Source organism: Phymastichus coffea, unplaced genomic scaffold (assembly GCF_024137745.1).
Source record: "Phymastichus coffea isolate CEN01 unplaced genomic scaffold, Cenicafe_Pcof_1.1 PCOF00011, whole genome shotgun sequence".
Classification (NCBI taxonomy): domain Eukaryota; kingdom Metazoa; phylum Arthropoda; class Insecta; order Hymenoptera; family Eulophidae; genus Phymastichus; species Phymastichus coffea.
The window spans coordinates 3,848,139-3,875,636 of NW_026706822.1; the positions used below are offsets into that span (position 1 = coordinate 3,848,139).

General features: G+C 40.2%; 1 protein-coding gene across 3 annotated transcripts in view; it reads left to right on the forward strand.

Annotated features, from left to right (window-relative positions):
- Positions 1 to 27,498, forward strand: part of LOC131672448 (talin-2) — an 870,100-nt gene that overhangs the window by 740,671 nt on the left and 101,931 nt on the right. For all 3 annotated transcript variants that reach the window (XM_058949681.1, XM_058949672.1, XM_058949665.1), the window contains exon 14: positions 3,500 to 4,138. In XM_058949681.1, coding sequence (XP_058805664.1) covers positions 3,500 to 4,138 — 639 coding nt within the window. The remainder of the gene's footprint in view (positions 1 to 3,499; positions 4,139 to 27,498) is intronic.

The following is a 27,498-nucleotide window of genomic DNA, read 5'->3' on the forward strand; positions in this document are numbered from 1 at the left end:
ATGGGCCCGCCGCAGTCACTCCAGGGCGAGCCCCGTTCAAGTTTAAATTACCAGCATTTCCTCCGAAGTGCTGATACGGCGGGTTCGGTCTTAACTCGTTGATTTTCTGTTGTTGGTCATAGGCAATTGCCCCGTATCTTCGTCCCGTAGGATTTTGATACTTGTCCGTATCAGGATTGTACAATCGTCATGGGTGACCGCCATTATCTTGAAAATTTTTATTCTGCTGGCGTCCCCTTCAATTTCTAAACATAAACTGCCTCTGCCCCTGGGACTGATTTTGCTGTTGTTGAGGCTGGCTTTCCTGGTTCTGATTTTGGATTGCTGTCGTTGATTATTCTGGTAAAATCGTCCATTCTGGCGTTGGATAAAAAATTATTGGATTTCCGCGGGTAAGTCTTCCCATTCTTCGTAATATGGTTCCTCAGCCTCAACTTGCTGATCCTGAATATAGCCAATGTTAAATCCACGGTTAATCGACAGCCACTTACTCATATTAAGATCAGCATTTTTCGGCTTGTTCTTATTTCTAGTTTCTATGCGAAAGGCTTCCTTGTAAGCCTCCTCAAGAGACTTCGGCTGCTTAATATCGACTAAGTCCCCGATTTCTTTCGGGAGCCCGTCAATAAAGGTTTCAAGTGTGGAATTCTTTATCGGGGTCATCATAACATCACTATATTCAACTCCAAGTTCTTCTTTTAGCGCATTCTGTGCGTAGTTTAGTAGAATATTGATACGGTCGTGAAAATCTCCGACCGTGTCCCCATTTTTCATTCGCAAACTGTGAATCTTCGAATCATAATAAAAGAAGTCCTTACACGGGGCAAAACGCTCCTTGAGTACTTTAATTAGTCCTTCGGCAGTATTTACGGGTTTACCGTAAATGCAATCTCTCGCTGGCCCCTTTAATTTCGCTATGATCAAGCGAATAAAATTCGCTTCTTGTGTATCAGCTATAAGTTCCTTTCCGTTACGGATGTCCTAAATAAAGTCTTTTAGGGGAACATTTTTCCCATCAAATTCCGTGATTCCTTGCACAATATTTTGCAAAGTAAAACTTGCTGACATACTAGTTAGAAGATTTAAGGTCGCTTGTTCAGTCGTCATGATAGAAAGACTTTATTGTTCTTGGAGTTAGGTGGTAAGAGACGAAAATACATGAAAGAAGAAAGAAAAGAAAAACTCAGTCAGCAAAAGAAATTCGAGGATGTTCAAATTTCCCGCTGACTTCAGCGAAATCAAACGCGTAAGAAAGAGCGAAAATTTCTTCCTCGCTAAAGCTCAAGTTATACGGCGGAAGAAACGCTTCGGGTTTCAATTCCACGTGCCGCTCCAAAAAAAAATTCTAGAGCCAACATATATATATATATAAAAAACGTATCGATAGAATTAAGAAAGGACACAATGATTTATCGGCAATTATTCGAAGGCACTAACCACGCTCTGCTACCATTTGTTACGTGACAGTTTTGATGTCTTTACAAAACGGGCACGTGTTAGACCGTTTTAGCTCCAAGTGGTCCTGACTCGGGCGGATTGAACCTTCAGTACCCCGACTGTGTCAGCGAATGGATCGCGTTTTCGCCGATAATATCCGAAATTCGTCCGCGCGAGCGGTAAGCGAGAGTAATGGGAAAAAAGGGGAGGGCTCGCTGGTTTATTAAAAATGAACTTACACGGGTACGTAAGATATATTTATATATATTTAGATATATAAGATAACATGTCTAGTAATGATATCGGACTACTATCCTATTCAAATAAATATCCTAAAATACGCGGTCGGTCGTCGTTACACACCTGGTTCCGGTACGCAAACAAATGGATTCACCGAAAGGGGAACCTTGAATGTGGTGAGTAGTTATCGAAATAAAGAGAGAGAGGAAAAATAACAAGGAAGAAATTTTGGTTTATCAAGAATAGAGGACGGAAGTACTCACTCTGTTTCTTTAGTTCGAAATATTGTTTGGTTCGTTATGCGGGCAATCGCTCCTTTCTGAATCTGGTCAGATTCAACTGGTCCAATATATTTTTTATCCAATAATGTGACAACACACAATAAAATGATAATTCCTATGGTTTTCGTTTACACAAAATTATTAAAGCGAATGTACTCGACACTTCTGATACTTGATTATAACTCTAACTCTTATATTCTCAAACTATAGATTTAACTTCAGTAGGAAAATTGCAGCCTTCTTAGTCGAGCGCTCGCTCCTAACTGACTAATTCTGTGTGTCGTTGTTTTCGCCGGTTCATTATATATCTTTTTTTCTCGCATTCCGTCTCTCTCTCGCATATATGCTTTAGTCGTTTACGCTTCTCGTATCGGCTCGTCTTACCTAGCTAAGCACGCTGACCGAAGCATGCTGTCGCAGCATGCTGCCGCAGCGTGAATCAGCCTCTGCCGCACATTCCTACCGAGTCGCGCACACGAATACTGCTAGCTATACTATGTCCGAACGGAAATCTCGGGCCCGAAATATTATTCGACGAAATACAATTATAACACAATGAAGTGTCACGTAACACAAACAAAACCAATGATTATAATTTTTGGATTGAGAACAAAATACTAAAACAGCAAAAGTATACAAAATCGATATAATTTGTTATTTTACAATTAAATTTATGATATTTTGACACCATGTGAACTAGAACTTATACGATTTTATGAGGTAAATATTCAAAAATGTAAAAGGGACGTAAGCCTGACTATCACTTATGAGTAACACTATCTAAGGGTCAATCTCCATCTTTCTAAAATTTTGTACACTTGATCAGTATCGAAAAATGACATATTTTTTTATTTTGGGGAAGTCTTCTTTTTACGCTTGAAAATGGCTATTTAATGTTTACACTCATGTAGTATACTACAAACACGTAATCTAAAATTTGTTGATATTTAACAATCACAGGTTTTTTGGCCTTTCAATCAAAGTGATCAAAAAATTCGATATCGGTTTGTTTCGATTCGATCCAGTTCAAGGTCATTCAAAAGTCAATGTTAGAATAGAAACCTATATAGTACAGAATTAATGATCACTTATAAGTAAAACCATCTAAGTATTTTACTTGTAAATGGTCGTTAACTCTACCAGGGATATAACCCTGATAGCTTCGGGACATATCAAAGTGAGATTTCCAATTACAGAATAGAAATGATAATGATTTCTCAAACCCACTTTTTGCTCAAAATGTTCAAGGACTCAAGAAATGGGATACTAATTATAAAATTTTGTAAAGATAAGAATTAGCATAGCATAAGTTACTTAATCAAAGAAATTTCTCAAGAAATTAGCTAAGCTTTTTTCCACATTTGGGTGCCTATGATACTTCTAGCTTTCTTTTTATTTATTTCTACATTGCTTATAGAAAAAACTTGAATATTATTTTTTGTAACTCACCATACCTTTAAAATGACTGAATAACACTTTTATTTAAATCTGATTAATTTATTCATAATTATCTTATCAGTAAATCTTTATTACGATTGCAGGTGATGGTAACTAATGTTACATCTTTGTTGAAAACTGTAAAAGCTGTAGAAAATGAACATACCAGAGGTACTCGTGCTTTAGAATCTACCATTGCAGCCATAGTACAAGAAACAAGAGTACTGAATTCAACAGATAATTTAAAAATGAAAGTTTCACCTGAAGATATAGTTCGTTGTTCCAAAAGTATAAGTACATCTACAGCTAAAGCAGTCGCTGCTGGTAACAGCTGCAAACAAGACGATATAATTGCTGCAGCTAACGTAAGCCGCAAATCCATCAGTGATATTTTATTAGTCTGCAAGGCCACAGCTCAAAACAATATTAAATCAAACGACTTAAAACATCGTATACTTCAAGCTGGTCATGATTTGGCTATGAATTATAGAGAATTACTACAAGTAATTCTTCAGATATCAACTAAACAGATTGATTCTAAGCATTTATTATTACCAATCTCACGAAAAATATCTCAAAGCGTAACAGAATTAGTTGCAATAGCCGAAATATTGAGAGGGAATAGTGGTATTAGTCCTGAAGATCCAACAATCATTGCTGAGAATGAATTATTAGGTGCTGCTGCAAGTATTGATGCGGCAGCCAAAAAACTTGCGAACCTACGACCACGTCGAGTTATTCAGGTAAATAAATTTGTATATTTTATAACGAATGAGAGACACAATCATTGTCTCTTTCTCTCACGATACAAACACACACGTACACATACACATACTAGAAGGAACCCCCTGATAATATAATGATTAGACCTATAATTGAGAATACTACTATAAGAATCTATAAGTGACTACTAGGGCGACATCATTGACAAGAGCCGCGATCTCTACTTCCCCTTGAAACTGCTGTCTTAATAGTCAGTCATATAGGACGTTTAATAGCAGGAACCCAAGAATCAACCCCTGTGACACCCCTCCCGTAATATTATATGAATGTCTGCCATCGTCGGTGTCGTAGTGTAGAATTCAATTCGTTAGGTAGCTTGATAGAGTGCCACTATACTCTTCGCAGATATAGTGGCACCTTCAGTACTCCTAAGAAGTTCATAATGACGACCCATCTTATTCATTTAATTGCATTCCGGATATCCAGTGCAATCACGGCGCACATACGTCTTGCACTCCTTCCTCCACTAATGTCGTCGGTGACCAGTTCTATGATCCTGCTAAAAGACTCTATGATTGAGCTGCTCTTCCTGAACCTGAACTGATTTTCATACAGATCAACTGCTTCTGCTATGGCTACCTCCAATCTAGTGTAGATTATTCTCTCCGGCAGGTTTCCAGTAATGTCAAGCATACAGAGTGGCCGGTAGGATGATGGTTCCTTGGGAGATTTATTTCCTTTGGTAAGAAGCACCATTTTCTATACTTTCCATTGTTTTGGAAATAGTCCTTCATTTAGGCAGACGATGAATGTCTTCCTCGAAAATATGAGGGACATTCAGTGTATCAGTCTTTATTACCATACCTGGTATTCCATCCAGTTCTGATGTTTTACGGGTGGCAATGTTCTTGGAGGCTATTATTAGCTCAGCTTCGAACAGCTTTGATAACTCATTTCCGTCGGTTAGCATTAGATCTGTTTGCTCTGATATTTCCTAGTGATTTGGAATCAAATGGAACAGTTTTGTCGAGAAATATTGAGCATAATGGTGGTGCGTCGCTCCTGAGTTTGATCTTGTACATGACCGTTTCATACGACTGGCCCCCAGGGATCGTTATCTATTTTCTCACAGAAGTCTCGCCAATATACTATCACTTGGCTACTTTAATAGCGGCTTTGAGTAGTGTTTGCAATTGTTCATATTTTTTAGTCATAATTTGAAAGTTCGGCTTGTTTTGTAATCTTTGCCTACCAATACACTGAGTAGATGGCCCTTGAGTTATTCTTCCCGGCCGTGGATGTATCGCATGTAGTTTTCAGGACCTGTGTAAGATCCTGCGCTTTTTCCTCAGCGGTTCCAGTTACTGATGTTACTTAAAGAGCAGTGAACCGATTCCTGATCAAATATATTTGGTACCTATCTCCGATTCTATTGTCCTAGTGGTTGTTGCTTTGTTGGTCAGCTGGAATGCGTACATTATGGCTTAATGGTCGCTGCCCGTGTACTGATCGCTAACTCTCCAGTTAAGGCCTTCTAGGGGTTTCACTAAAGTAAGATCTACTATAAATAACTTTCCAGCTTTAGAATAGGTCGAGGTCAATCCTGTATTGGCTACTTCAAGCTGAAACATTGCAAAGGCTTCGAGAAGTGCATGTCCGCGGACATTTATTTTCACGCTTCCTTAATTCATTACACAGGTCATCGTGATTTATATCGCACGAACATAAGCAACATATTCCGAAGGTTTTTTATACGCTGACACGAATCAGGCATCAGAAATGCTCTATCACGTCACGTTTTCAAGATAGTCTAACTTAAAAGTGCGAAAAACACGTATTTTCGCTGTTTTAGAAGCTATATTACACCGCAAAACATTTTTTTTGCTAAAAACGAATCTGACCATCTCAAAGTACCGCTTCTGCCCTTTCCAACGCATTTTTAAAATTTAACAAATCTTTTTTTTTCGCGGAGATATCATCGAATGAAGTTCACCACTTTAACGATTTCATAACAACAGTACCAACAATACAAATATGATATCCCCACGAAAAAAAGTCATATGTGAATATAAGTGTAAAAGATAATACCATTATATTTATGTTTTTGGGGTCGCTGAATCCGAATCCACGATTCATTTGACCCGATTAGCTCAGGGGTCAAAGTTAGATCAAGGTCAAATCAAGATTATCCCATTAATCTTGGTCCAGGTACTGTTTCTATAGGTTTTTGAGGTCGCTGAATTCGAATCTGGGGTGCGTTTGACCTGGTTAGTTCAGAGTCAAGGTTAGGTCAAGGTAATATCCAAAAAATTGCATTGAATGAACCCAGCTTTAAGGTTTATCTGACCAATAATCCCCTAATATTTCTATGGCAATGTTAGCAACCCCCTAATAACCCTCTAATAACCCCCCCTAATATGAACTATTCTATAAACATCCTAATAACACAATTACGATGCTATAAACCCCCAATAACGTAATGACAGTGCTACCAACCCCCTAATAAACCTCTAATAACCCCCTAATATAAACTATGCTATGAACCTCCTAAAAACCCAATGGTAATCCTATCAACCCCTTAATAACTCACCCCCCTAATAATCCCCGTATAAGAACTATGCTAACAACCCCCTGATGACGCAATGACAGTGCTATCACCCCCCTAGTAACCCCCTAATTACCCCCCTAATATGAACGGTTCTATGAACCCCTTAATAGCGTAATGGCAATGCTAAAATGCCTCTAATGACTCAATGGCTATCCTATCAACCCTCTAATAGCCCCCCCCTATATACTTCCCCCCTAATAACCCTCGAATATGAACTAAGCTAATAAGGCACTAATAACGCAATGAGAATGCTAGCAACCCCCTAATTACCCAATAGCAATGCTATTAACCACATTATGTCAGATACTTCAATGTTATCAATTTTTTGATTTGTGGAATCGTTTCCTTTTTTCGTCTAGGCTTCTGGTTTCTGACTTTCTCTTATACTGTAGACCATCATCTTCACGTTTAAGAGCCCAGCAGTAGTAGCTAACATATTAACATTTCATCTACCTTGACACCTTCTTTCCATCTCTTGAATATCTTGGTGGAATCTTTCTCCTTGCTCCTCACTTAGGGCTCCAAGATTCTCAGGAAAAGAATCTAAATGAGAATTCAGGAAGTGTACTTCTAAATTCATGTTACAACCCAACTCTTTGAAACTGGTAAGTATATTTTGAACGACTACGTAATAATTTTCTACTTTTCTATTTCCCAAAAATCCTTCTATCCGGACCTGTGAAAATACCTTCCTTTATTTTTGCATCAGATAATCCTGGGAATTTATCCAATAAATAGTGGAAGCATTTTCCATTCTGATCAAGGGCTTTGATGAATTGCTTAATTAATCCTAATTTTATGTGGAGGAGAGGTAAAAGTATTTTTTTTAGATCACACAAGGGCTTTTTGAGAACATTGTGTGATCCTGGCTTCAGAGACGTGCGAAGTGGCCACATAGATTCTTCCCAATGACATGTAGTAGCTCTACTATCCCACAAACAAATGTAACATGGGTATTTGGTATACCCAGACTGCTGTCCAAGAAGTATAGTTATTACTTTCAAATCACATATAAACCATTTATAATCTTCACATTTAATTTTCTCAAGAACTATCTGCATATTCTCGTAAGATTCTTTTATATACACTGAATGGACGAGTGGAATCGAAGCATATTTATTTATATTGTGAAGGAGGACAGCCTTCAAACTTCTTTTAGAAGAATCGATGAAGAAACGCCATTCAGTAGCGACGTATATCAAGCCTAATTTTGTCATTAAGACAGTCACGTCATGACAGTAAGTCAATCCATCTTTCTCTGCGAAATATCTGATATATTCTTGCTCTCTGTTTCTGTACCAAGAAAAAGTTGTTTTTCGAGCCAACAGATTCATTTCTTTCAACCTAGAACCTAACAATTCTGATTTATTTTTTGGTAGGTCCAAATCTTTAACCAAATTATTTAGAAGAGCTTATGTAAACAATTGAGGACTTTCGTATGTATCGAAATGTGCACTATCATCTGACTGCGGATCTTCGTCGTCCACCTCGATATCATTTATTTCGTCTGGGCTCCTGGAAGTAGTAGTGTTGGTTGTGGGATTTGAGCTAATAACTTTATTCAGTGAAATTTTAATGAGATATAACTTTTTTAATATGACTTAGAATAAGCAGAAAATGGCATAAAAAACCTCAAGGCGCTCGAGGAAAAAGCCTTACAAAAGTTTAATATTAATTGCTTAGCTAACTAAACGCAAGAACAAGATTTTCGAAGATATGCTGAGCGCACAGCTTTGGTGAACAAGGAACAAGTTGCCTGTTTGCCCGCTGAACCAAGAGTGTACCTCCCTCGTGTTTTCTTGGTGTGGGGTCCCCTCGCCCCCTTTTTCCGGACGTCCGCTACAGTTTTCGGCAACTCTTGCCCCCTTTTTAGGCCCCGCGGCCGTGCGCATCCGTTCGCTCCGCCTACGCTGAATACTCTCGTTCGTTGTCTCTTTTTTAATAGCCTCAAAGGCTACTTCTACTCTCTCTCTCTCTCTCTCTCTCTCTCTCTCTCTCCCTCTCTCTCTCTCGCTCGCTCGCTTTTCCATTTGCTTGCCTGATGGACCCACGGTCGGCTTGACAGCCTTCCGTGCCGCGTGTTTGAGTGACCGTCAATACCCGGGACAAATGTTCCCTCGCGAGGTCTGACAACACTCGGGGAGCTCTTATGCTCGCCGATGCTGATAAAATTGGGCTTCAAGGCCACGCTACGCCGCATTCAAGGCGCTCGTGCACATTCATGTCGCACAATGTTAACGCGCGAGAGAGATCGAAGCTTCGTTATGTGACGTATAAAACAAAAAATATGCAAATTTGAGTCGAGAGACAGCCAACGACGAAGTAGTCACAAACAAGCACGTTGATTATTCTTTTCACCTTTTCGATTACCTTATATCTAGATTACATATTATCTATGCACGCATTTCATTCTTATTACTACATGGACATTTCATCTACAGTAGAACATGAATACAAATTTGTTCTATTACAACTTACACCTATTATAGAAACAAACATGCGCACACAATGATCATCAATCCCGCTGTTACAATGGCCTTAAAATCTATTTAAAGAAGACGTTCGAGAACCGTTCCACATTTACTATATTGACGCTTATTGCTTTTACGCGTATTCCGTCGCAGGCTTCGGATTAAGTCGTAGAGGCATATGCAACGCGTCTGCTGACCACGTGCCATTTGCTGGTTTTTTTTTTTTTTTTGGGTTTTCCCCAATGGCTTTATTGCCCGCGCTTGCCTCAAATTCTTTTTCAAAACTACGGCTAATCGAAATTTTGCTGCGTAATTTATGATGGGTTATTTAGAGCTGGGAGCGCAAACTGGTAGAAATATTGCGTTTTCAAAAAGTGGGCAAACATTCTGCTTTCTTTAGGGGTGATGATTTCTCACAGACAAGAGTCCCCCGTAAAACTAGTTCAGTAACATATGAGATACAAAAGTGCAGATTTATTCTTACTGTCGAAACCTTTCAGGTCAATAGAACAAAAGTAACAGTCATTATGATCACGTGGCTTACGCCAGATCATTAGAGAACTGAAAGGCAATTTTTGCGAAAAGTCGTCTTTATTCCAACGACTTAATATTGTATGACAACTTACACAAATTGTGTTTGGCACCCAAGATTTGTCTACATTCACGATAAAATAGCCGAAATAGTTTTTGTAAGCAGTTTCGATTGATGGCGTAATGTTTCTCCTTTGGTTTTTAGTAACATAAAGTCCACATACGTTGCAGAACTTGTTAGGATCGTTCACGCAACTCCGGGGAGACATTATAAAATAGATCTCAGGAACACGAGCACGATGAAGATTACTAGAAACTTCAACTGGGATTCTCAACTATTCTGAAATGGACTGTCGAGAAAATGCCGCTCGATCGCAAGAAGTACGCCGAATTTTTCAACTATTCTGAAAAGGACTGTTGAAAGGATGCGCGTAAGGTGGACCAAAGCAGAATTCTCAACTGTCCTGAAAAGTACTGTTGAAAAGAAGTGCGTATGATCAACGAAAACCAGACTCATAACTATCCTGTTGTGAAAATCCCGCTTGATCGAAAGGAGTAACGTTTGCCTTTGCAATATTAAGGGGTTGATAGGATTGCCATCGCGCTATTAGGGAGTTCATAGTACAGTTCTTATTAATGCGGTTATTAAGGGGTTCATAGCATAGTTCTTATTAATGCGGTTATTAGGAGTTGATGGCACTGCCATTGCGTTATTGGAGGTTGATAGGATTGCCATTGGGTTATTAGGATGTTTATAGAATAGTTTATATTAGGGGGGGGGGGGGTTATTAGAGGGTTATTAGGGGGTTGCTAACATTGCCATAGAAATATTAGGGGATTATTGGTCAGATAAACCTTAAAGTTGGGTTCATTCAATGCAATTTTTTGGATTTTACCTTGACCTAACCTTGACTCTGAGCCGACCAGGTCAAACGCACCCTAGATTCGAATTCAGCGACCTCAAAAACCTATAGAAACAGTACCTGGACCAAGATTAATGGGATAATCTTGATTTGACCTTGATCTAACTTTGACCCCTGAGTTAATCGGGTCAAATGAATCGTGGATTCGGATTCAGCGACCCCAAAAACACAAATGTAATGGTATTACCTTTTGCACTTTTATTCACATATGACTTTTTTTCGTGGGGCTGTCATATTTGTATTGTTGGTACTGTTGTTATGAAATCTTTAAAGTGGTGAACTTCATTCGATGATATCTCCGCGAAAAAAAAAGATTTGTTAAATTTGAAAAATGCGTTGAGAAGGGCAGAAGCGGTACTTTGAGATGGTTAGATTCGTTTTTAGCAAAAAAAATGTTTTGCGGTGTAATATAGCTTCTAAAACAGCGAAAATACGTGTTTTTCGCACTTTTAAGTTAGACTATCTTGGAAACATGACGTGATAGAGCATTTCTGATGCCCGATTCGTGTTCAGCGTATCAAAAACCTTCGGAATACATGAATGGCGTTCTTGCGATAACTCAAAACTTTTTTTTTGCAGACCTGTGTTATTAATGCATTAAAGTCTCCTCCGATGACCACAGGTATATGCAAAGCTCTCGCACTGATAGTAATGTCATTCAGGGATCTCTTCAACTTACTAATCTCTTCACCAGGTGGGAGATACCAGCTATATAATCGCATGCCAACCACTTCTGTTCATGTAAAATTTTGGATCGAGCCGGTCATCCATGCCACCACATGTAGGTGACTATATACCCAAACAACCGCCCTATCTATAGAATTCTTTATCCAGCTCGGCTCATCCAGATCACGGAACTTATCGCTGTGGATGACTATATCGACCTTTTCTTCTCTTGTCAGTTGGTACAGCAGGTTTTAAGCCGCTGCGCAGTGGTTCAGATAGATTTGGAACACTTTAATAATTCTTGACTTATGCTCCTTCCGTCTGCTTTGGAGCCGTGCAATCTACCGCCTTGTGTTCCTCCACATCAAAAGCACTGCCTGGAACGATAGACATCGCTTTTTCAGTCCTTTGCGATATGACCACTCTCGAAGTACCAGTAGGATCTTTCCATTTACGTGCAGGGTTGAACTCTACAAATCACCCATCCTATTCTCAACTTCCCGTTTTCAAGTATCTTTTTGACAGTCGCTACTGGAAGCTGGACGTGTGCTAGTTGGGTGCCATTGTAAAACCCTCTGGTTCTGATATTGCTTCTTGCAGTTATATCCGGCCCGATAACTGCAGCTACAGTTTCCATTACTTCCTCAGGAATAGTGGTCTTTTCCTTTCTCTGATTCTGAGGGTATCTATCCCAGTTAGTAGGAGGACTTCTGATGACTTCTTAAAGATGGCTAGGACCATCCTGATTAACCTAGTTCGAAGAGTAATTTGTCGGATCTGATGTGTCGTATTCAGGTAACTCTTTCCCCTATCTCCTTCATGTTCAGTGCTACCTTTACCTTCCTCAAGATGTCAACATATGACGTCCTACCCAGAACCTTAATATTAATAGCTTCCGAACGAGGTTTTCTGCTCGTGGTCTTGGTGTTACTTGTTTCTCTTTTCTTCTCTTGTTTGCTCCCATCATTTTTTCTCTCGTCCTTATTTTTGAATTCGCTTTTTTTAGCGTCTTTCTATTCAGGGGATAAATGGGTGTCATGCGCGCGCGCGCGTGTGTGTGCATGTGATTAGGCGTGCGCCTGTGTGTATATGTGTGAGATAACAATAATTCATGTGAAAGGGATCAGTGCTGCGACCTAAATTGTAGGTATCCAATAAAATTGTCTGACAGCTCATGTTGAAACTTTGGACGTCTAGTCTCGAAAGATGTGTGCACCTTTCAAAAATCTATTTAATGGGCTTCAACACGACGACCGGAAGTAGTAGAAAAAAAAATCGAAGTTTTAACGACAATAACTTGTTTAAAAAAAAAAAATTGTAATGAATTAGACCTTATTTTGACTTAAATTGAAGCTAGTGAATATCTCTTCAAAATTGCTGCATTTAGATAACAAAATTGAATATGGTGGATCAAATTTAGCAGTCTAAAATCCTATATGGTGGCCAAGTTTCTCAAAAACCAACCAATTTATATTAAATTTGCTATACGTTAGTTTATGAAGTTAGTTGATGAACACAAATATGAAGTCAGCTTGACCTAATTCAAAACGGTGGATCCAATATGACAGACGGTTGTTGTAGATTCAATGAATTCGCATCAAATTCTGTACACAACATATTTGTGGTCACTGCATTCAAATATGAAGTTAGATTCGTATTACTTAGTGTACCAAATTTTATATATATCCTTTCTTTTTAGAAAAAGGCCGTTCATCATATCGGCACGCTCTCAGGAACCGTTCTTCTCAAGACCATTGCTGAGATTTTATTTTAAGTGCATGTAGAACATCGGTAATTGATTCTCAACGATACTTTTCAGGAGAGTTTGGTAAATTTTCCACCAAACTTTTTATCACTTTATCCTTGATGCATAGGATAAACGTAATTCACGCTTACTTTTTGATTGGGTGAAATCTAACTTTGACAATATGTATTTCTCCCTGTATAAAAAAGAGTATGAAAAAAACTCAACAGACGATTTGCTCAATCACTTGCGGCTCTAAAAATTAAAGACAGCCATGCATTTATACCCACTATCAATAATACACTAAAGGGTTAAATTGATTTCAGATTCGGATTCAGCAACCCGATTAACATTGATCTATGATTTTAAGTTAGTTTTTATGAATTCTTCAAATTTGATCTTGAAAATGATCTTGAAGGTTTCAAGTTAGTTTTTGTGAATTCTTCAGATTTGATCTTTAAAATGATCTTGAAGGTTTAAACTCACCCCGAATTCAGACTCAGCGATCCGAAAAACTTAAAACATAAACATACTATTTCAAGTTTTAAGTTTGAGTTCTGCGGATTTAACCTTGAACCTGACGTAGTCAAGTTAAACCAACCTCATTGATGCTTTCTATTGATAATGAACTAGCAACTACTTGACTAGCTCATCAGACTCACTTTAATGTAGCAGTGAGCGTACCCGACTACTTACCGGGATGAGTGTAGTCATTATTCTGTACAACCAGTGACTCGCTATTGCCAGTGACTATTTCACATTAAGTGAGAGTTTTCAACTAACATGATTTTATTGTGATGTCCAAAATTCTACTGAAAATTTTGTCTTTTTATTTAACTGTTCATTAGTCTTAAGTCATAGCCATAGTCTTTGTCTGCATTTTTCATTTTATATCTCATTTTTTTCAAAGCTTATGCTTTAAAATTATTGGTCGGGTTCACAGTGCTTCTCAAAATTATCTGTTGAGTTATCGTTACCCTTGCTACACTCTTTTCAATTCGTCTCCATATCAATTGATATAATTTCACTTTTTCTTGATATTTCTTCAAGTATTTCGTTAATTAGTACGGATACCTGGCGCCTTTATCAACGCAGATGTACGATAAAATTGGAATTCTGATCGGTAATTGCTTTGCGTCATTGGTTTGTTTTACATGTACTGCGCTATAACATACGAGGTATGATCAAAAAGTAAGGTGAATTTTTATTTTTCTCAAAAAATATTTATTTATTCATCAATTTTTATTTTATCTCCTTCAAAGTAATCCCCCTCGGATATAATATACTTGTGCCAACGCTTTTTCCAATCCTCAAAGCATTTCAAAAAATCATTTTTTGTGATCTTGTTTAGTTCATCCTTCGATGCCGTTTTTATCTCCTCAATCGTGGCAAAACGCCGTCCTTTCATGGGGCTCTTCAGTTTTAGGAACAAGAAGAAGTCACAGGGGGCCAGATCTGGGGAATACGGTGCCTGTGGCATCGTTACTGTGTTGGTTTTAGCCAAAAATTCGCGCACAAGCAACGATGTGTGAGCAGGGGCGTTATCATGGTGCAAAAGCCAAAAACGTGCTTTTTTTGGTCTTGGTGATCCAGAATGCCTCCACTGGGACGATTGAGTCTTAGTCTCGACGTCATAACCGTATACCCATGTTTCGTCACCTGTTATAACCCTGTTGAGTAAATCTGGATCATCGTTGACGTCATTCAGTAGCTCTTGGGCGATGCTCATGCGACGTTTCTTTTGGTCGAAATTGAGCAATTTCGGAACAAACTTCGCTGACACACGTCTCATGTCTAAAACACTCGTCAAAATTGATTGGCACGAACCAAATGAGATGCCAATATCATCAGCAATTTCTCTAATGGTAATTCGACGATTTCCCAACACTATTTTCTACACTTCTTCAACATTCTCATCAGTTGTTGATGTGCTGGGGCATCCAGAACGAGGTTCGTCGTCGGTGTCTTCTCGGCCTTCTTGGAAGAGTTTATACCACTTGTAAACATTTTTTTGGCTTAAAGTAGACTCATCGTATGCCACTTTCAGCATTTCAAGTGTTTTGGAACATTTGATTCCATTTTTCACACAAAATTTAATGCAAACTCTTTGATCCATGTTTTTAGACAGCAGCAAATCGTGGAGCACGCAAAACACTTCTAACCTTGATGCCTCTCACAAACAAACCAAACATACTACAAAGCTGAAATTTGGAACGTATGTTCTAGACGAGTGTACCGACATAACCAAATAAATAAGTCGAAGATCGAACGGACGTAGCCCGCTAAATTTCAAAATTCACCTTACTTTTTGATCACACCTCGTATTGTGAATCCACTCTTATCTGGCACTCAATGGTTTTAACTTTTATTTCAGCTTAAGAAAGTGGACAAGGACTAATGAGGTGTAGCTTATTACGTTCACGACCTTTGTACTATCAAAATATTTGACTAATGTTCGATCCTAATTTTGTTAACTCGCCTGAATTTATTACTGTCAAAATTACAAGTGACAATCTAAAGTTATTGTTTGCTGTTGTTTATCGACGATTTTTCAAGAGAACGCTGTCCTTGTTGATTCTCACAGCTTTTGACTTTTTGATATTCTTGCGCCAATTGAATCTCTCTCCTAAAGATAAGCCATGGATGTCTACTAAAATCAGGGTGTACATGTGCAAGTTATATAACTACATGCTTAACTATTCAAATATCATTCTTTTATCGATCTGCTGTTCTCTCAATAACTTACAGCATATTATCTGTCATCGAACTCTCTTTTACAAAGATACTATTGTCCATTGTTTTGTGACGGAGAATCTCGGCTAGGCCGATCTCGTCCGTTAGCTCTCGCAAATGTCCGTGCGCCGCGCCAGGCTGAAAGTGTGTACGTTTGGCACACACACTCACGCTTGGACCTTTTGTTTGCAAGGTGCTGAACACGGGCTGAGCTGACGACTGGAGCGACGCAGGTGGCGCAGAAGAAGAGAGAAAGAGAGAGAGAGAGAGAGAGAGAGAGCGCTCGAATTGCGGATCGCCGCGGAAAATTCGAGGAGTCTCTGCTAGGCAATGGGCAGAGAAAGTCACGCGCGCGGATAAACCGGAAGGTCACGGTTTTCTCCGAGTTGGCCTCGCGACCTCGCCGACGTTTTGTTCATTCCGGAGACACGCCCGGTGCGCGGACGAGTGATAGAGCGTGAGGCTGGGTCGCGCCCAGCCGTGTCCCACAAGATACCCGGCACCGGTGCGTGCGGGGTAACCGGCGAGGTGCGCGGGAGAGCGCGCGGGAGAGCGCGCGAGGAACTTGACGAGTTGTAGCGCCGAGCGACGAGGAGGCGGCAGAAACAACGATCAGCGAGCGGGTTGAGATCGAGGCAGCAATATTGCGGAGCGAGCAAGAGGACGAGCCAGAGAACAGATAGCGACGACAACAAATGTACCAGCTATACGGTCGGGAGCACACCAGTGACGTCACAGTGCAGAGCGCTCCAGCCGTCGGAGAGGTTGAAGGTCGAGGTCGGTGCCGTATTTTCCTCTTATCTCTCTCTCTTGCATGTTTGGGCGCCAGCTTATAGGTGGTAGCACGGCAGACCTGCTGGCTATCCCGTTGGTAGTTTAACGGCGGAAAGTAGTTTGTCGGGCTTTTGTTATAATATTTAGTTTTAATAAGGGAATCGGCAGGCTGACCAGCCACCGATTCACCTTCGCGTTCACGCTTGTTATTGTACCGCTCGTAGTGTGTAAGTCCGAGATCGCTGTCTTGTAGCTCATTGTTGACGATTAAAGGATTAGTATTAATCCGCTGTTGTGTTTATTCGCCGCTGTATCACTCCTCATCCCGACTTCGAATCTGTGCGTTTAACGTGTTTATGCTCGACGCGTTATTCAGTCGTGGGAACGTCTTTTGCTTCCCGAATCCCCGAATAAATAATTTGTGCGGACGGCCGCGAGCAACCCAGACGGGTACGGCCGGAATTCTCCGTTACAGTTTCAATATCGAGTATGTCATTTATTCGCTTATTTATTATCAATTATTTATATAATCAAATAATTCAGTTTCTGCTTGCTTTCCAAATTATAAAGATAAGCTAACAAAGTTTTATAAAATGATATATAGATTTTTACTTACTTCTAATTCCATGTTACAATACCTAACCATATTTTATTGTCACTTAACTCGCACACGAGATACAATCTATAAACCTGTTTGGGACCTAGGTCTTCTGATCGATCTAACCAGATTTAAAGCTCTTTGTTGTAGTGTGCCTAATGAGCTGAATACTACGAAGAATTCGTACTTGCCCGTCAAACTTTAATCTGTAAATAGGTTCTAAATAAAATGGTAGGAGCTTTGTAATATGAGCATTACATTTAATGCGTTACCCTTGTAACGGTCCTATCTACGAGCTCCTAGACTATTTTCTCATGTTCACTGTATTACTGCAACCCGCTAAACTCGTGAATCTACATTTATCAATTAGTATATTAAACGGTGCCACCTCACATATTATATGATTGTATTAGAGCTAGAGTGAAATTTCATGACCATATAAGAAGCGTGACGTCACTCTACATATAGATCTAGATATGATAATTTTTATTGTTCAATTAAAATGCGTTATTAAGAATAATTTCAATGAAACAAAGTATTTTTTACAGATTTTAGAGCATAGATTAAGATTATCATATTTTTAAGTCTTTTAACTATTGAATAGTATTGAATTTTAATGTGCAAACTTAATTTATTTATAACATTGTAAATTTTAATTATTGTAATAAAGCGGATACTCTGAGTTTAAGATGACTATCTTAGAAATATGAGTAAGAATTTGCTTCATTGATAACAACTTAATTATTATTGTTTGTAACGGGGTGGTTATTCTACAAAATGAGAAATTTATTAACGCATAAATTCCCACAATGCAGAGCTAACCGCCGCTCCATTAACCCATTAACGTCCAAAATGTCAAAATTTCTTGCACGTTTTCAAAGTGATTTTTTCCTATGTAATTGGCGTTGAAAAAATTCTTGAACCACATATTCTGATGTAAAATTGCATGCTCTTTCAGAATCCGTAGCCAGAATCATGATAAAACTCACAGGAAAAGAGATATGCTCGATTGAAACATAAAAAACACCTAAATTTTCGAAAAAAAAAATTTTTAGGATTTTTTTTCGAAGTGTTACGGTGAAGATATCACCTTGCGACCGTGATCAAAGGTGATCATGGGATTTGAAGTTTAATAGGGAATTTTTTTGTTTACCTTGAACTATCGCTTCTTTACAAAATGGCGGAAAAAACGAATTTTTTTTTTTCAATCTTCATCAACTTTTTTCTCAAAATCTATGGTCTTTAGAAAAAAATTCATAAAAACAAAAATGCCTTAGAATCCCTCGAGGAACATTCTCAAATTTTTTCAGAATTTTTTGAGACATTTTTGAAAATCCCATTTCCCAAGTTTCCCGGAAAATCAAAAATTGTCTTAAAAAATTCTGAAAAAATTTGAGAATGTTCCTCTAGTGATTCTGAGACATTTTTGTTTTTATAAATTTTTCTCTAAAGTCCATAGATTTCGAGAAAAAAATTGATAAAGTTGAAAAAATAAAAATTCGTTTCGGCCGATGTTTTGAAAACCTATTGGTAAAAAACGATTTCTGTGCAAATTTTAGGAACATTTTTTTACTCTTAGCGTTACCCAGAGACTACGGCGTGGACGTGGTAAAATTCTGTCTCCTTTGGGGTGCTTTTTTCCCGTGAGTCCCCTTGCCTCTCACGTCTCGGGGTGCTTGTTTTTCGTGAGTCCCCTTGCCTCTCACGTCTCGGGGTGCTTGTTTTCCGTGAGTCCCCTTGCCTCTCACGTCTCGGGGTGCTTGTTTTCCGTGAGTCCCCTTGCCTCTCACTTATTCATACTTTTAGCTGTGCTTTTTTAGCCAACATTTATTGCAAATATTTAAATTACATGTTTTGCAGAAAATTTTTGTTCTTATTGGACAGTTTCCATTCGAACAAATCCTCAATTTGTCACTATTAGATCGTTCATGTGCTTTACTTTTGCGACTACTTTTTTGTAAGTAGTATTTGGCAATCGAAATAGTGAACTCTTTTATTCCAACTTTTTTCTTTCCATCGTTAGCAGCATTGAAAATTACAAGAGAATTAGTAATAGACGCCTGTATAAGTCTCATAAAAACTACCCATGTCCATTTTTTTGATCGTATACTTGGGAGTATGTCATTGCAATGTCCGTCATGCAGGTCAACACCTCCCATGAATTTGTTATATAGGTGAAAAGCTTGCGGAAAAGGTATTTCAATTTTACATTTAGCCTCTGCACTGTATCTTTTTGAAATAGATAGAGGATTGACACCTGCTGCAGTTGAAGCTATTGAGACGGGCTTCGAATCCATGATAGTAATGAAATTTATGCCACTGTTTACGTCGTGCTTCACCACATATGTCCCTCTTGGAGCTTTCTTATCAAGCACATTTTTTTCTTTGACTCGATTATCTCTGATAGTACCAGTGCATTTCAAACGCAATTTCTTTAAATGTAACACCAAATCCATATTCGTGAAGAAGTTGTCAAAGTACAGATGAAATTGAGAAATTTTGTTATAACTTATTATTTGAAAAAATGGTTGTAATAAATATAATACTACTCGTGAACCTAAAGCACATTTAGATAACTTATCTCCAATTTGAGAATTCTTGCCGCAATAAAGATCCAAATTCAGTAGATAGCCGTCCGAAGTACACAAGCCCCAAAATTTCAAACCAAATCTTATCGGTTTTCCTCGAATAAATTGTTTCAAAACAGTTTTTGAATAGGATTTGGCCATCATCTCATCAACGGATAGAGCAGTTCTCCATATTCCGAATTTCATGATGTTATTTTGAAAAAGTTTCAGTAGAGAACGAACGCGCCATCCTCGATCATTTGAATCTTTGTCTTTGTTTTTTGAAAACTTCAATTTAGATTTTGTGATTTCAAATTGTTGGCGAGACATTGCAGAAGAAACTACTTCATTAGATAAACACGGATCAGATGACCAGTAATCTCTCTGTGATTTTCTGGGATTGAATGTAAAAAAAATAACTATTCCAATAAAAGTATCAAGATCTTTCAATTTCAGATCATAACCATTGTCTTTACACGCATCAATAATATATTTTTTCATTTCAATAGAAAAAAAGGTTTCAAACAATTGAAAAGGTTCGCTCCTACGTATTTTCTTTTTTTGCGATTCGGACAATAATACTTTATCTTCACAAGAATCAGGGTGTAACTTTTCACCCTCAATCCAAGTGAATTCATGACCTTTTTCAAGTTTATCTTGTTTTTCAGAATAATTTGCACGAGCTTTATTGTAAGTGATATTGGGTATTTCATGTTCGCAATCTGAATCAAAATCGGAACCAGAATCATCGGAACCTGAATAGTCAGGATCCGGAATCAATACGTTGCGTTCTGAATCACTATCTGAAGAATCTGATTCATATTCAGAAGATCTTACACGTTTCCGCGACATAATGTATGAAATTAATGATTTCGTTTATTTATCACTCATCCGTATGTACAAAAACACGAAAGAAGAGAACAAAAAAAGACGAATATTCATGAATACATGAGACCAAAAATTACGCTTATCTGCCGAAATGAAATGGAAATAAAGGATGAAATTTTTGTCGGAATCTATAAGTCTTTGAAAAAAGAATGAAAATAAGTTAGAATCATTCGAGCAATATTAAAATTTTTTCCGAGTTTTCGTAGACAGAACGTTTTTTTACCAATAGGTTTTCAAAACATCGGCCGAAACGAATTTTTATTTTTTCGACTTTATCAATTTTTTTCTCGAAATCTATGGACTTTAGAGAAAAATTCATAAAAACAAAAATGTCTCAGAATCACTCGAGGAACATTCTCAAATTTTTTCAGAATTTTTTAAGACAATTTTTGATTTTCCGGGAAACTTGGGAAATGGGATTTTCAAAAATGTCTCAAAAAATTCTGAAAAAATTTGAGAATGTTCCTCGAGGGATTCTAAGGCATTTTTGTTTTTATGAATTTTTTTCTAAAGGCCATAGATTTTGAGAAAAAAGTTGATGAAGATTGAAAAAAAAAAATTCGTTTTTTCCGCCATTTTGTAAAGAAGCGATAGTTCAAGGTAAACAAAAAAATTCCCTGTTAAACTTCAAATCCCATGATCACCTTTGATCACGGTCGCAAGGTGATATCTTCACCGTAACACTTCGAAAAAAAATCCTAAAAATTTTTTTTTTCGAAAATTTAGGTGTTTTTTATGTTTCAATCGAGCATATCTCTTTTCCTGTGAGTTTTATCATGATTCTGGCTACGGATTCTGAAAGAGCATGCAATTTTACATCAGAATATGTGGTTCAAGAATTTTTTCAACGCCAATTACATAGGAAAAAATCACTTTGAAAACGTGCAAGAAATTTTGACATTTTGGACGTTAATGGGTTAAACACATAGTTATACGTGTATTCACCTTAATGTTTGTTACTTTCGTTTCAGTGTCTTCTTTCCAATCGAGTTGAACTCACCTTAAGTAACTTGACTTATGAAACTCGATCTATCTTAGGTGTGAGTGACCTAATGCTTAATCTGACTAATCCCCTAGGCGAAATCAGATTAAAACTTAATCCTATATAAATCTATTAAGCTATTAGGAAAACAAAATGACATAACACGGCGAATACAATTAATAAAGTTTAATTAATGAAAACTACAGACTTTTATGGACCGAAAGACTAACGTACGCGAATAGGATTTACAATTATTGATAATAATCCGGTGAGAGAGAGAGAGAGAGAGAGAGAGAGAGAATTCGAAAATTGCCGCGAAATCTAACGCTTGGCGCGAATACAAAAAATTTCGCTTGCGATAGGCAAAATACTTTCGATAGTACTTTATCGCGCAATAATAGGGAGGTGCACTTACCCTGCGGTGCAATTACGGTGATCAGCCGTAATTATGGTAGAGAATCAACGGTGCTCCTTGGATCAATCAGCTGCGCTGCCTCGATTACAAATATCTGCTGCTGCTTGCTGCTGCTGTAATGCTGCTGCTGCTACTTCCTCGCTACACTTACGCACGTATCGAAATTCCAGGAAAATTTTATAATAAATAACGGCGAAATACAGTGAAAACTAAATCGGCAGTACTTTCTCAAAAGCAGCTAAGGCTTAACTGAACATTTAAACCCCCGCGCGCACCCTCTCTCTCTTAGTCGTTCGAACTAACATGGCGAATGTACGGAATCGCGAACGGATCGATTAATCGAATCGACTACCTTTGCATGTTATCAATAAATAAACCATTAATAATTTATTTAAACAAATAAATGTATATGAATCGAATGCGTTGATTCTGTATATAATGACAAAATTGTCATAATTTATTAGTTTTAATCAACCGATTTTATATTAACATTATAAGATTTTGCAAAAAAAGAAAATTAATTATTACTCAAATATCATTAACCAATTTAATTAGTTCAGTTTTGGAGTTATATCTACAAGCGATATATTATTTTTCTATGTAAAAAATTTCCGTACTCTTCGGATTCAAGCATTAAAATGCTCCTATGCTATCCGTGGGATAGAATATGCTTAATAAACTGAGTGTGACCGAATTCTTCATTGAGAGAATAGGAAAACTAAAAGGATGGCTGCGTTTACTCTTCTTTCTGTTAGAGGAATCATCTTTCAAGGATAAGTTCCAACTTAAGTGTTTAACTAATTTTTTAACCCTTCCACTCTTCCCAAGGGTTCGACCCTTCAATGTCTGTGCCTTAACCCGTTAACTAGTAAAACTTTTCTGACTTTTCGTGCCAAAACAGGCAGCCGCTATTTGTACTTCTAGATATTGTAACGGGGGGATAAATCTGCAAAAAATGAGAAATTTATTTAAGAACAAACTCCCACGATGCAGAGCAAACCGCCACTCCGTTAACACGTATGTTAATACGTGTATTCGCCTTAACGTCAGCTGACTTAACTTAGTTGTCTTCGATCAAGCAGAGTTGAACTCACCTTAAGTCACGTGCCTTGTGACACACGATGAGTTTCAAGTGTAAGCGACTTTACTCCAAATCCACTTAATCCCCTAGCTATAATAGGATTAAAACCTAAGCTTTTTCTAATTGTTTAAACTACTAGGAAAAATCATATGACGAAATCGGCGAATAATTTTAATAGATTTTATTAATAAAAATCTCTACAGTCTTTGTCGGGCCGAAAGACTGACGCACGCGAATAGGATTTACAATTAAATAACTTTCGGTGAGAAAGAGAGAGAGAGAGAAGATACGAAAATTGGCGCGATCTAACGCTCGGCGCAAATACAAAAAATATCAACGCTAACACGGTTGAACAAAATACTAAATGTATTTTGTCACGCGATAATTAAGGGAGGTGCACCTACCCTGCGGTGCAATTACGGTGATCAGCCGTAACTGTTGATGTCAGCGAAATATCAACTGCCCCTGTCCTTTGAACAATTGGCTGCGCTGCCTCACTCTGCTTATCAGCTGCAAACTACTTCCGAATCCTCGTACTTGCTATAATATCGCTATTACACTCACGCACGAAATTGTCCCAGGAAAACTATCACTCGGCGAGAAAAACTGTGCAAATAACAATCGGCGATGCTCGTTCGAATACAGCTGAAGCATAACTGCTAATTTAAAAGATCGCGCGTCCCCTCTCTCTCTCAATACTTAGAACTAACACGCGAAAATCAGAATCGCGAACGGTTCGATTAATTAAATCGACTACCGTTGCAGCCCCCTCCAAGTCCTGACTACCCGGGCAGGACGAATACCCGCGATTCGCTGCTATCAGGAACCTGAAAGTAATAAAGAAGGAAAGGAAACAAAATAACAACTCCCTTCTCTATTTCGGCTAATTTATTTGCCCTCCAGGGCCTACATCATCGTTTGGCTACACCTGGCGCGCGATGTTTCGGGTAGCGCCAGTGTGTAGCCTTCTTCGGGCACCGCTGGGAGTTGGTCACCCCAGGCTCCCCACAGATGTAGCAGCCCCTCAGCTGCGACCGAGATTGAGCAGCCTCCCGGTCCTGTGATGGCTGCTCAGCAGCCAGAGGGGACTGATGGGCACTGACTCCCTGTGAGGCGGTGATGGTCACGCCTCCCACCGTGGCGGTCGCACGTCCATCCTGCGACCTGACCACGATGGTGGTATCAGGAGCCATGCGCCCGTCCACATGGACCGTGCTCGTCGGTCCAGCGTCAGTAGCTCCCGGGGCTCTCTTCTCTTGAGCCGGCGCCGGGAGCGCTGCGGAGGACTCTTGTCCGTTATCTACCCGCAGCAGGGCCTCTCCGTAGGCCCTCTGACGCTGAGCCATCCCTGCCCACTCTCCGAGCAGCTCTTCTGCGCCCTGGCGGCTCAAAAAGCGTCTCAGGTGCTCCTGCACCTGAGACTGGAGTTCTTGAGCGAACCGCCAGGCACTCTCCACCTCGTTGATCCCCAGACGCACGTGTCTGAAGTCGAGGAGGAGAGTAGGCTGCTCAGGGATCCGGGGATGATTGCAGACCTAGTGCGATGCCCCACAGGTTTCCCTGGGTCCTGGGCATTGGCTCGCACTGTCCGACGTAAGGGTTACGCCGGACTTGAGGGTCTGCACCCCCTGGTCCACTGTAGACTTGGGACGTTCGACACTGTCCTGGTTCTCGGTCTGTGTCGAAGCGTCCCGAGAAGCCATCTTCGGGGCGACCCACGACGAATTCCGGAGAACCTCTGCCACTGAGGCATTGCGCCGATCCCTTCGGGTGGTCCCATTCAACTGGACCCTGGCGAAGCTCCGCAGATCTTCAATTAGCTGCGTCGCATCAGGGCCCAGTTGCAGATTTAACAACATCTGCGTGACCACGTCGAAGGTCTCCTCTTCGACGACGATTCTCCGGTCCATCTGAAACATCCAAAAAACAACAAATTTCGGATGAATCTCCCTGCGCGAAGAAAAAATCCTAATAATAGCCGCATCCCACCGAGTTATACGCTCCCTCGCGATTCTTTGTGGTAACGTCCTGGCCCTCGTCGGTTACCGCTCGGTTTTATCGGCCCAACCGTCCTTTGTACGACGGGCACGGTCTTTCGAGGCCTACCTCTCCCTCTATTCGCCTTCACGGGAGAGTTGTTGCCCCTCACTGGACCGGTGACCGTCTCTGGAACCTTTCGAGGTCGACCTCGACCTCTCTTAGTTGGGGCAGATACCGGTAAATCCGACGTCTCGGTGGGAACTTTATCTACGGCCGTGGGGGCTGCTAATTGAACCCGCTCGCTATCCGATAAATCCCCTCCCGGATTTTCGCGCGCATCCGCGGAATCGTTCGCATCCTCCGATGGCAGTTCATCTGGCGGCTCGCGAGGTTTGATGACCTCCTCGCTTTCCCCATCCTCACCCGGACCGTAATATGGTTTAAGGTCTTTGGCATGAAAGAGCTCAGACAGGATCTCCAGCTGATTGCCTAGCCTGTACGTGTTGGAACCACAAACCTCGTCAATCACGTACGGACCGGCATATTTCGGCGCTAATTTAGCTGAAATACCTTGAGCAGCTGAAGATAGAATCCTGTCCCTCTTCCAAACCCAATCTCCGACCTTAAACTCGGGTTGCCGTCACTTCCGGTCATAATAAGCCGCCTGACGCGCAGCTTCCTCCTTTGACTTGGAGTTAGCTCTCTCCCACAAATTAGGAAGCTTCTCCATATGTTCGGCCCAATCTTCTACAGCCTGACCCTCCGAACATTCAAGGGCCTGTTGATCTTGGGTTCTTCTGAACGTCAAAGGAGGTACCGTCTGACGCCCAAACATGAGCATCGCAGGACTATATCCGGTGGCGCTATGAGTTGCCGAGTTCAACGCGAAGTTGAACTCTGACAGGTCTTCATCCCAGCTCTTATGATCACGGCTTACGTAAGACGTGATCATGGTCTTGAGTGTCCTGTTTACTCGCTCTGTGGGATTCGCTTGGGGATGATACACGGGAGTCAAAGCGCGCTGGATGCCGTTCATCTGCAGGTATGAATCGACCTCTTGATTCTTAAATTCGGTTCCATTATCCGACAAGAATACCTCTGGCGCACCAAACCTAGTGACGATCCTCTCGTGTAATTCCCTTGCGATTGTCTTCCCATTGGCCTTGCGTATCGCAAAACACTCTACCCAGCGAGTAAACAAGTCTACAAACACTAAGATATACTCAAAAGCTCGAGAGCTTTTGGGAAATGGACCAGTGATATCACCGGCCACCACCTGCCAGGGTCGTGATACTTGTCTACGACCCATCAGCCCGCAAGGTGCTCTTTGTTCCACCTTGCATTGCTGACATACCGGGCAACTCTTTACGTACTCCCTGACCTGATCATACATTTTAGGCCAGTAGTACAAACGCCTAGCCCTGGAGAACGTACGCTCTCGTCCTTGATGTCCTGCAGTAGGAGCATCATGGACTTCCTGGAGCACCTGGTACCTTTTCTCCCTAGGCACCGCAAGCTTCCACGCTTCATCGTTGTCGATGGACCCTTCACCATCCTCATCAGGCTGATAATGATACAGTCTCCCTCCTACCACCTTCCAAGTGGGGTGAGAGTGTGGGTCCTGGCATACTTCCTGGTATTGTTGCAAATACCAGGCGTCAGTGGTCTCCGGCCGACTATTTATAGCACTCACCTCAATCCCCTCCTCCTCATAGGCCCTAGATAAAGCGTCTGGCACCACATTGAGATCCCCTCTTCGATATTCGATATCGAAGACATTGCCTTGCAACGCTAGCGCCCATCGCGCTAATCTTCCCGTGGGATTTCTCATATTGTGGAGCCATTTCAGGCAACTATGATCCGTGATGACCTTGAAGTGATGCCCTTCAATATACGGCCGGAACTTCCCAATGGCCCATACCACTGCCAAGTACTCTTTCTCGGAGACCGTATAATTTCTCTCAGCATTGTTGAGTGATCGGCTGGCGTATTCTATTACCCGCTCCTCTCCATCGACATCCTGTGTGAGAACTGCCCCGATCCCACTGTCACTAGCATCAGTTTGCAGTACAAACTGACCGTTCGGATCGGGTGATTGCAGTATTGGGGCGGAAGTCATCGCCTCCTGCAATCTCGTGAAAGCTCGCTCTTGCTCCTCCTCCCAAGAGAAACGTACATTCTTCTTTGTCAGGCGGTTTATAGGTTCAGCGATCATGGCAAAGTCGGGTATAAAACGTCTATACCATGAGATCATTCCCATGAACCGCTTCACCTGTTTGACAGTCCGGGGTGTTGGATATTCTAATATCGGGCGTATTTTCTCGGGATCTGGTCTTACTCCGTCCTGGTTGACAAGAACTCCCAAGTACCTGACTTCCGTCTTACAGAAGTGACTTTTATCTTTGTTGATGGTTAGGCC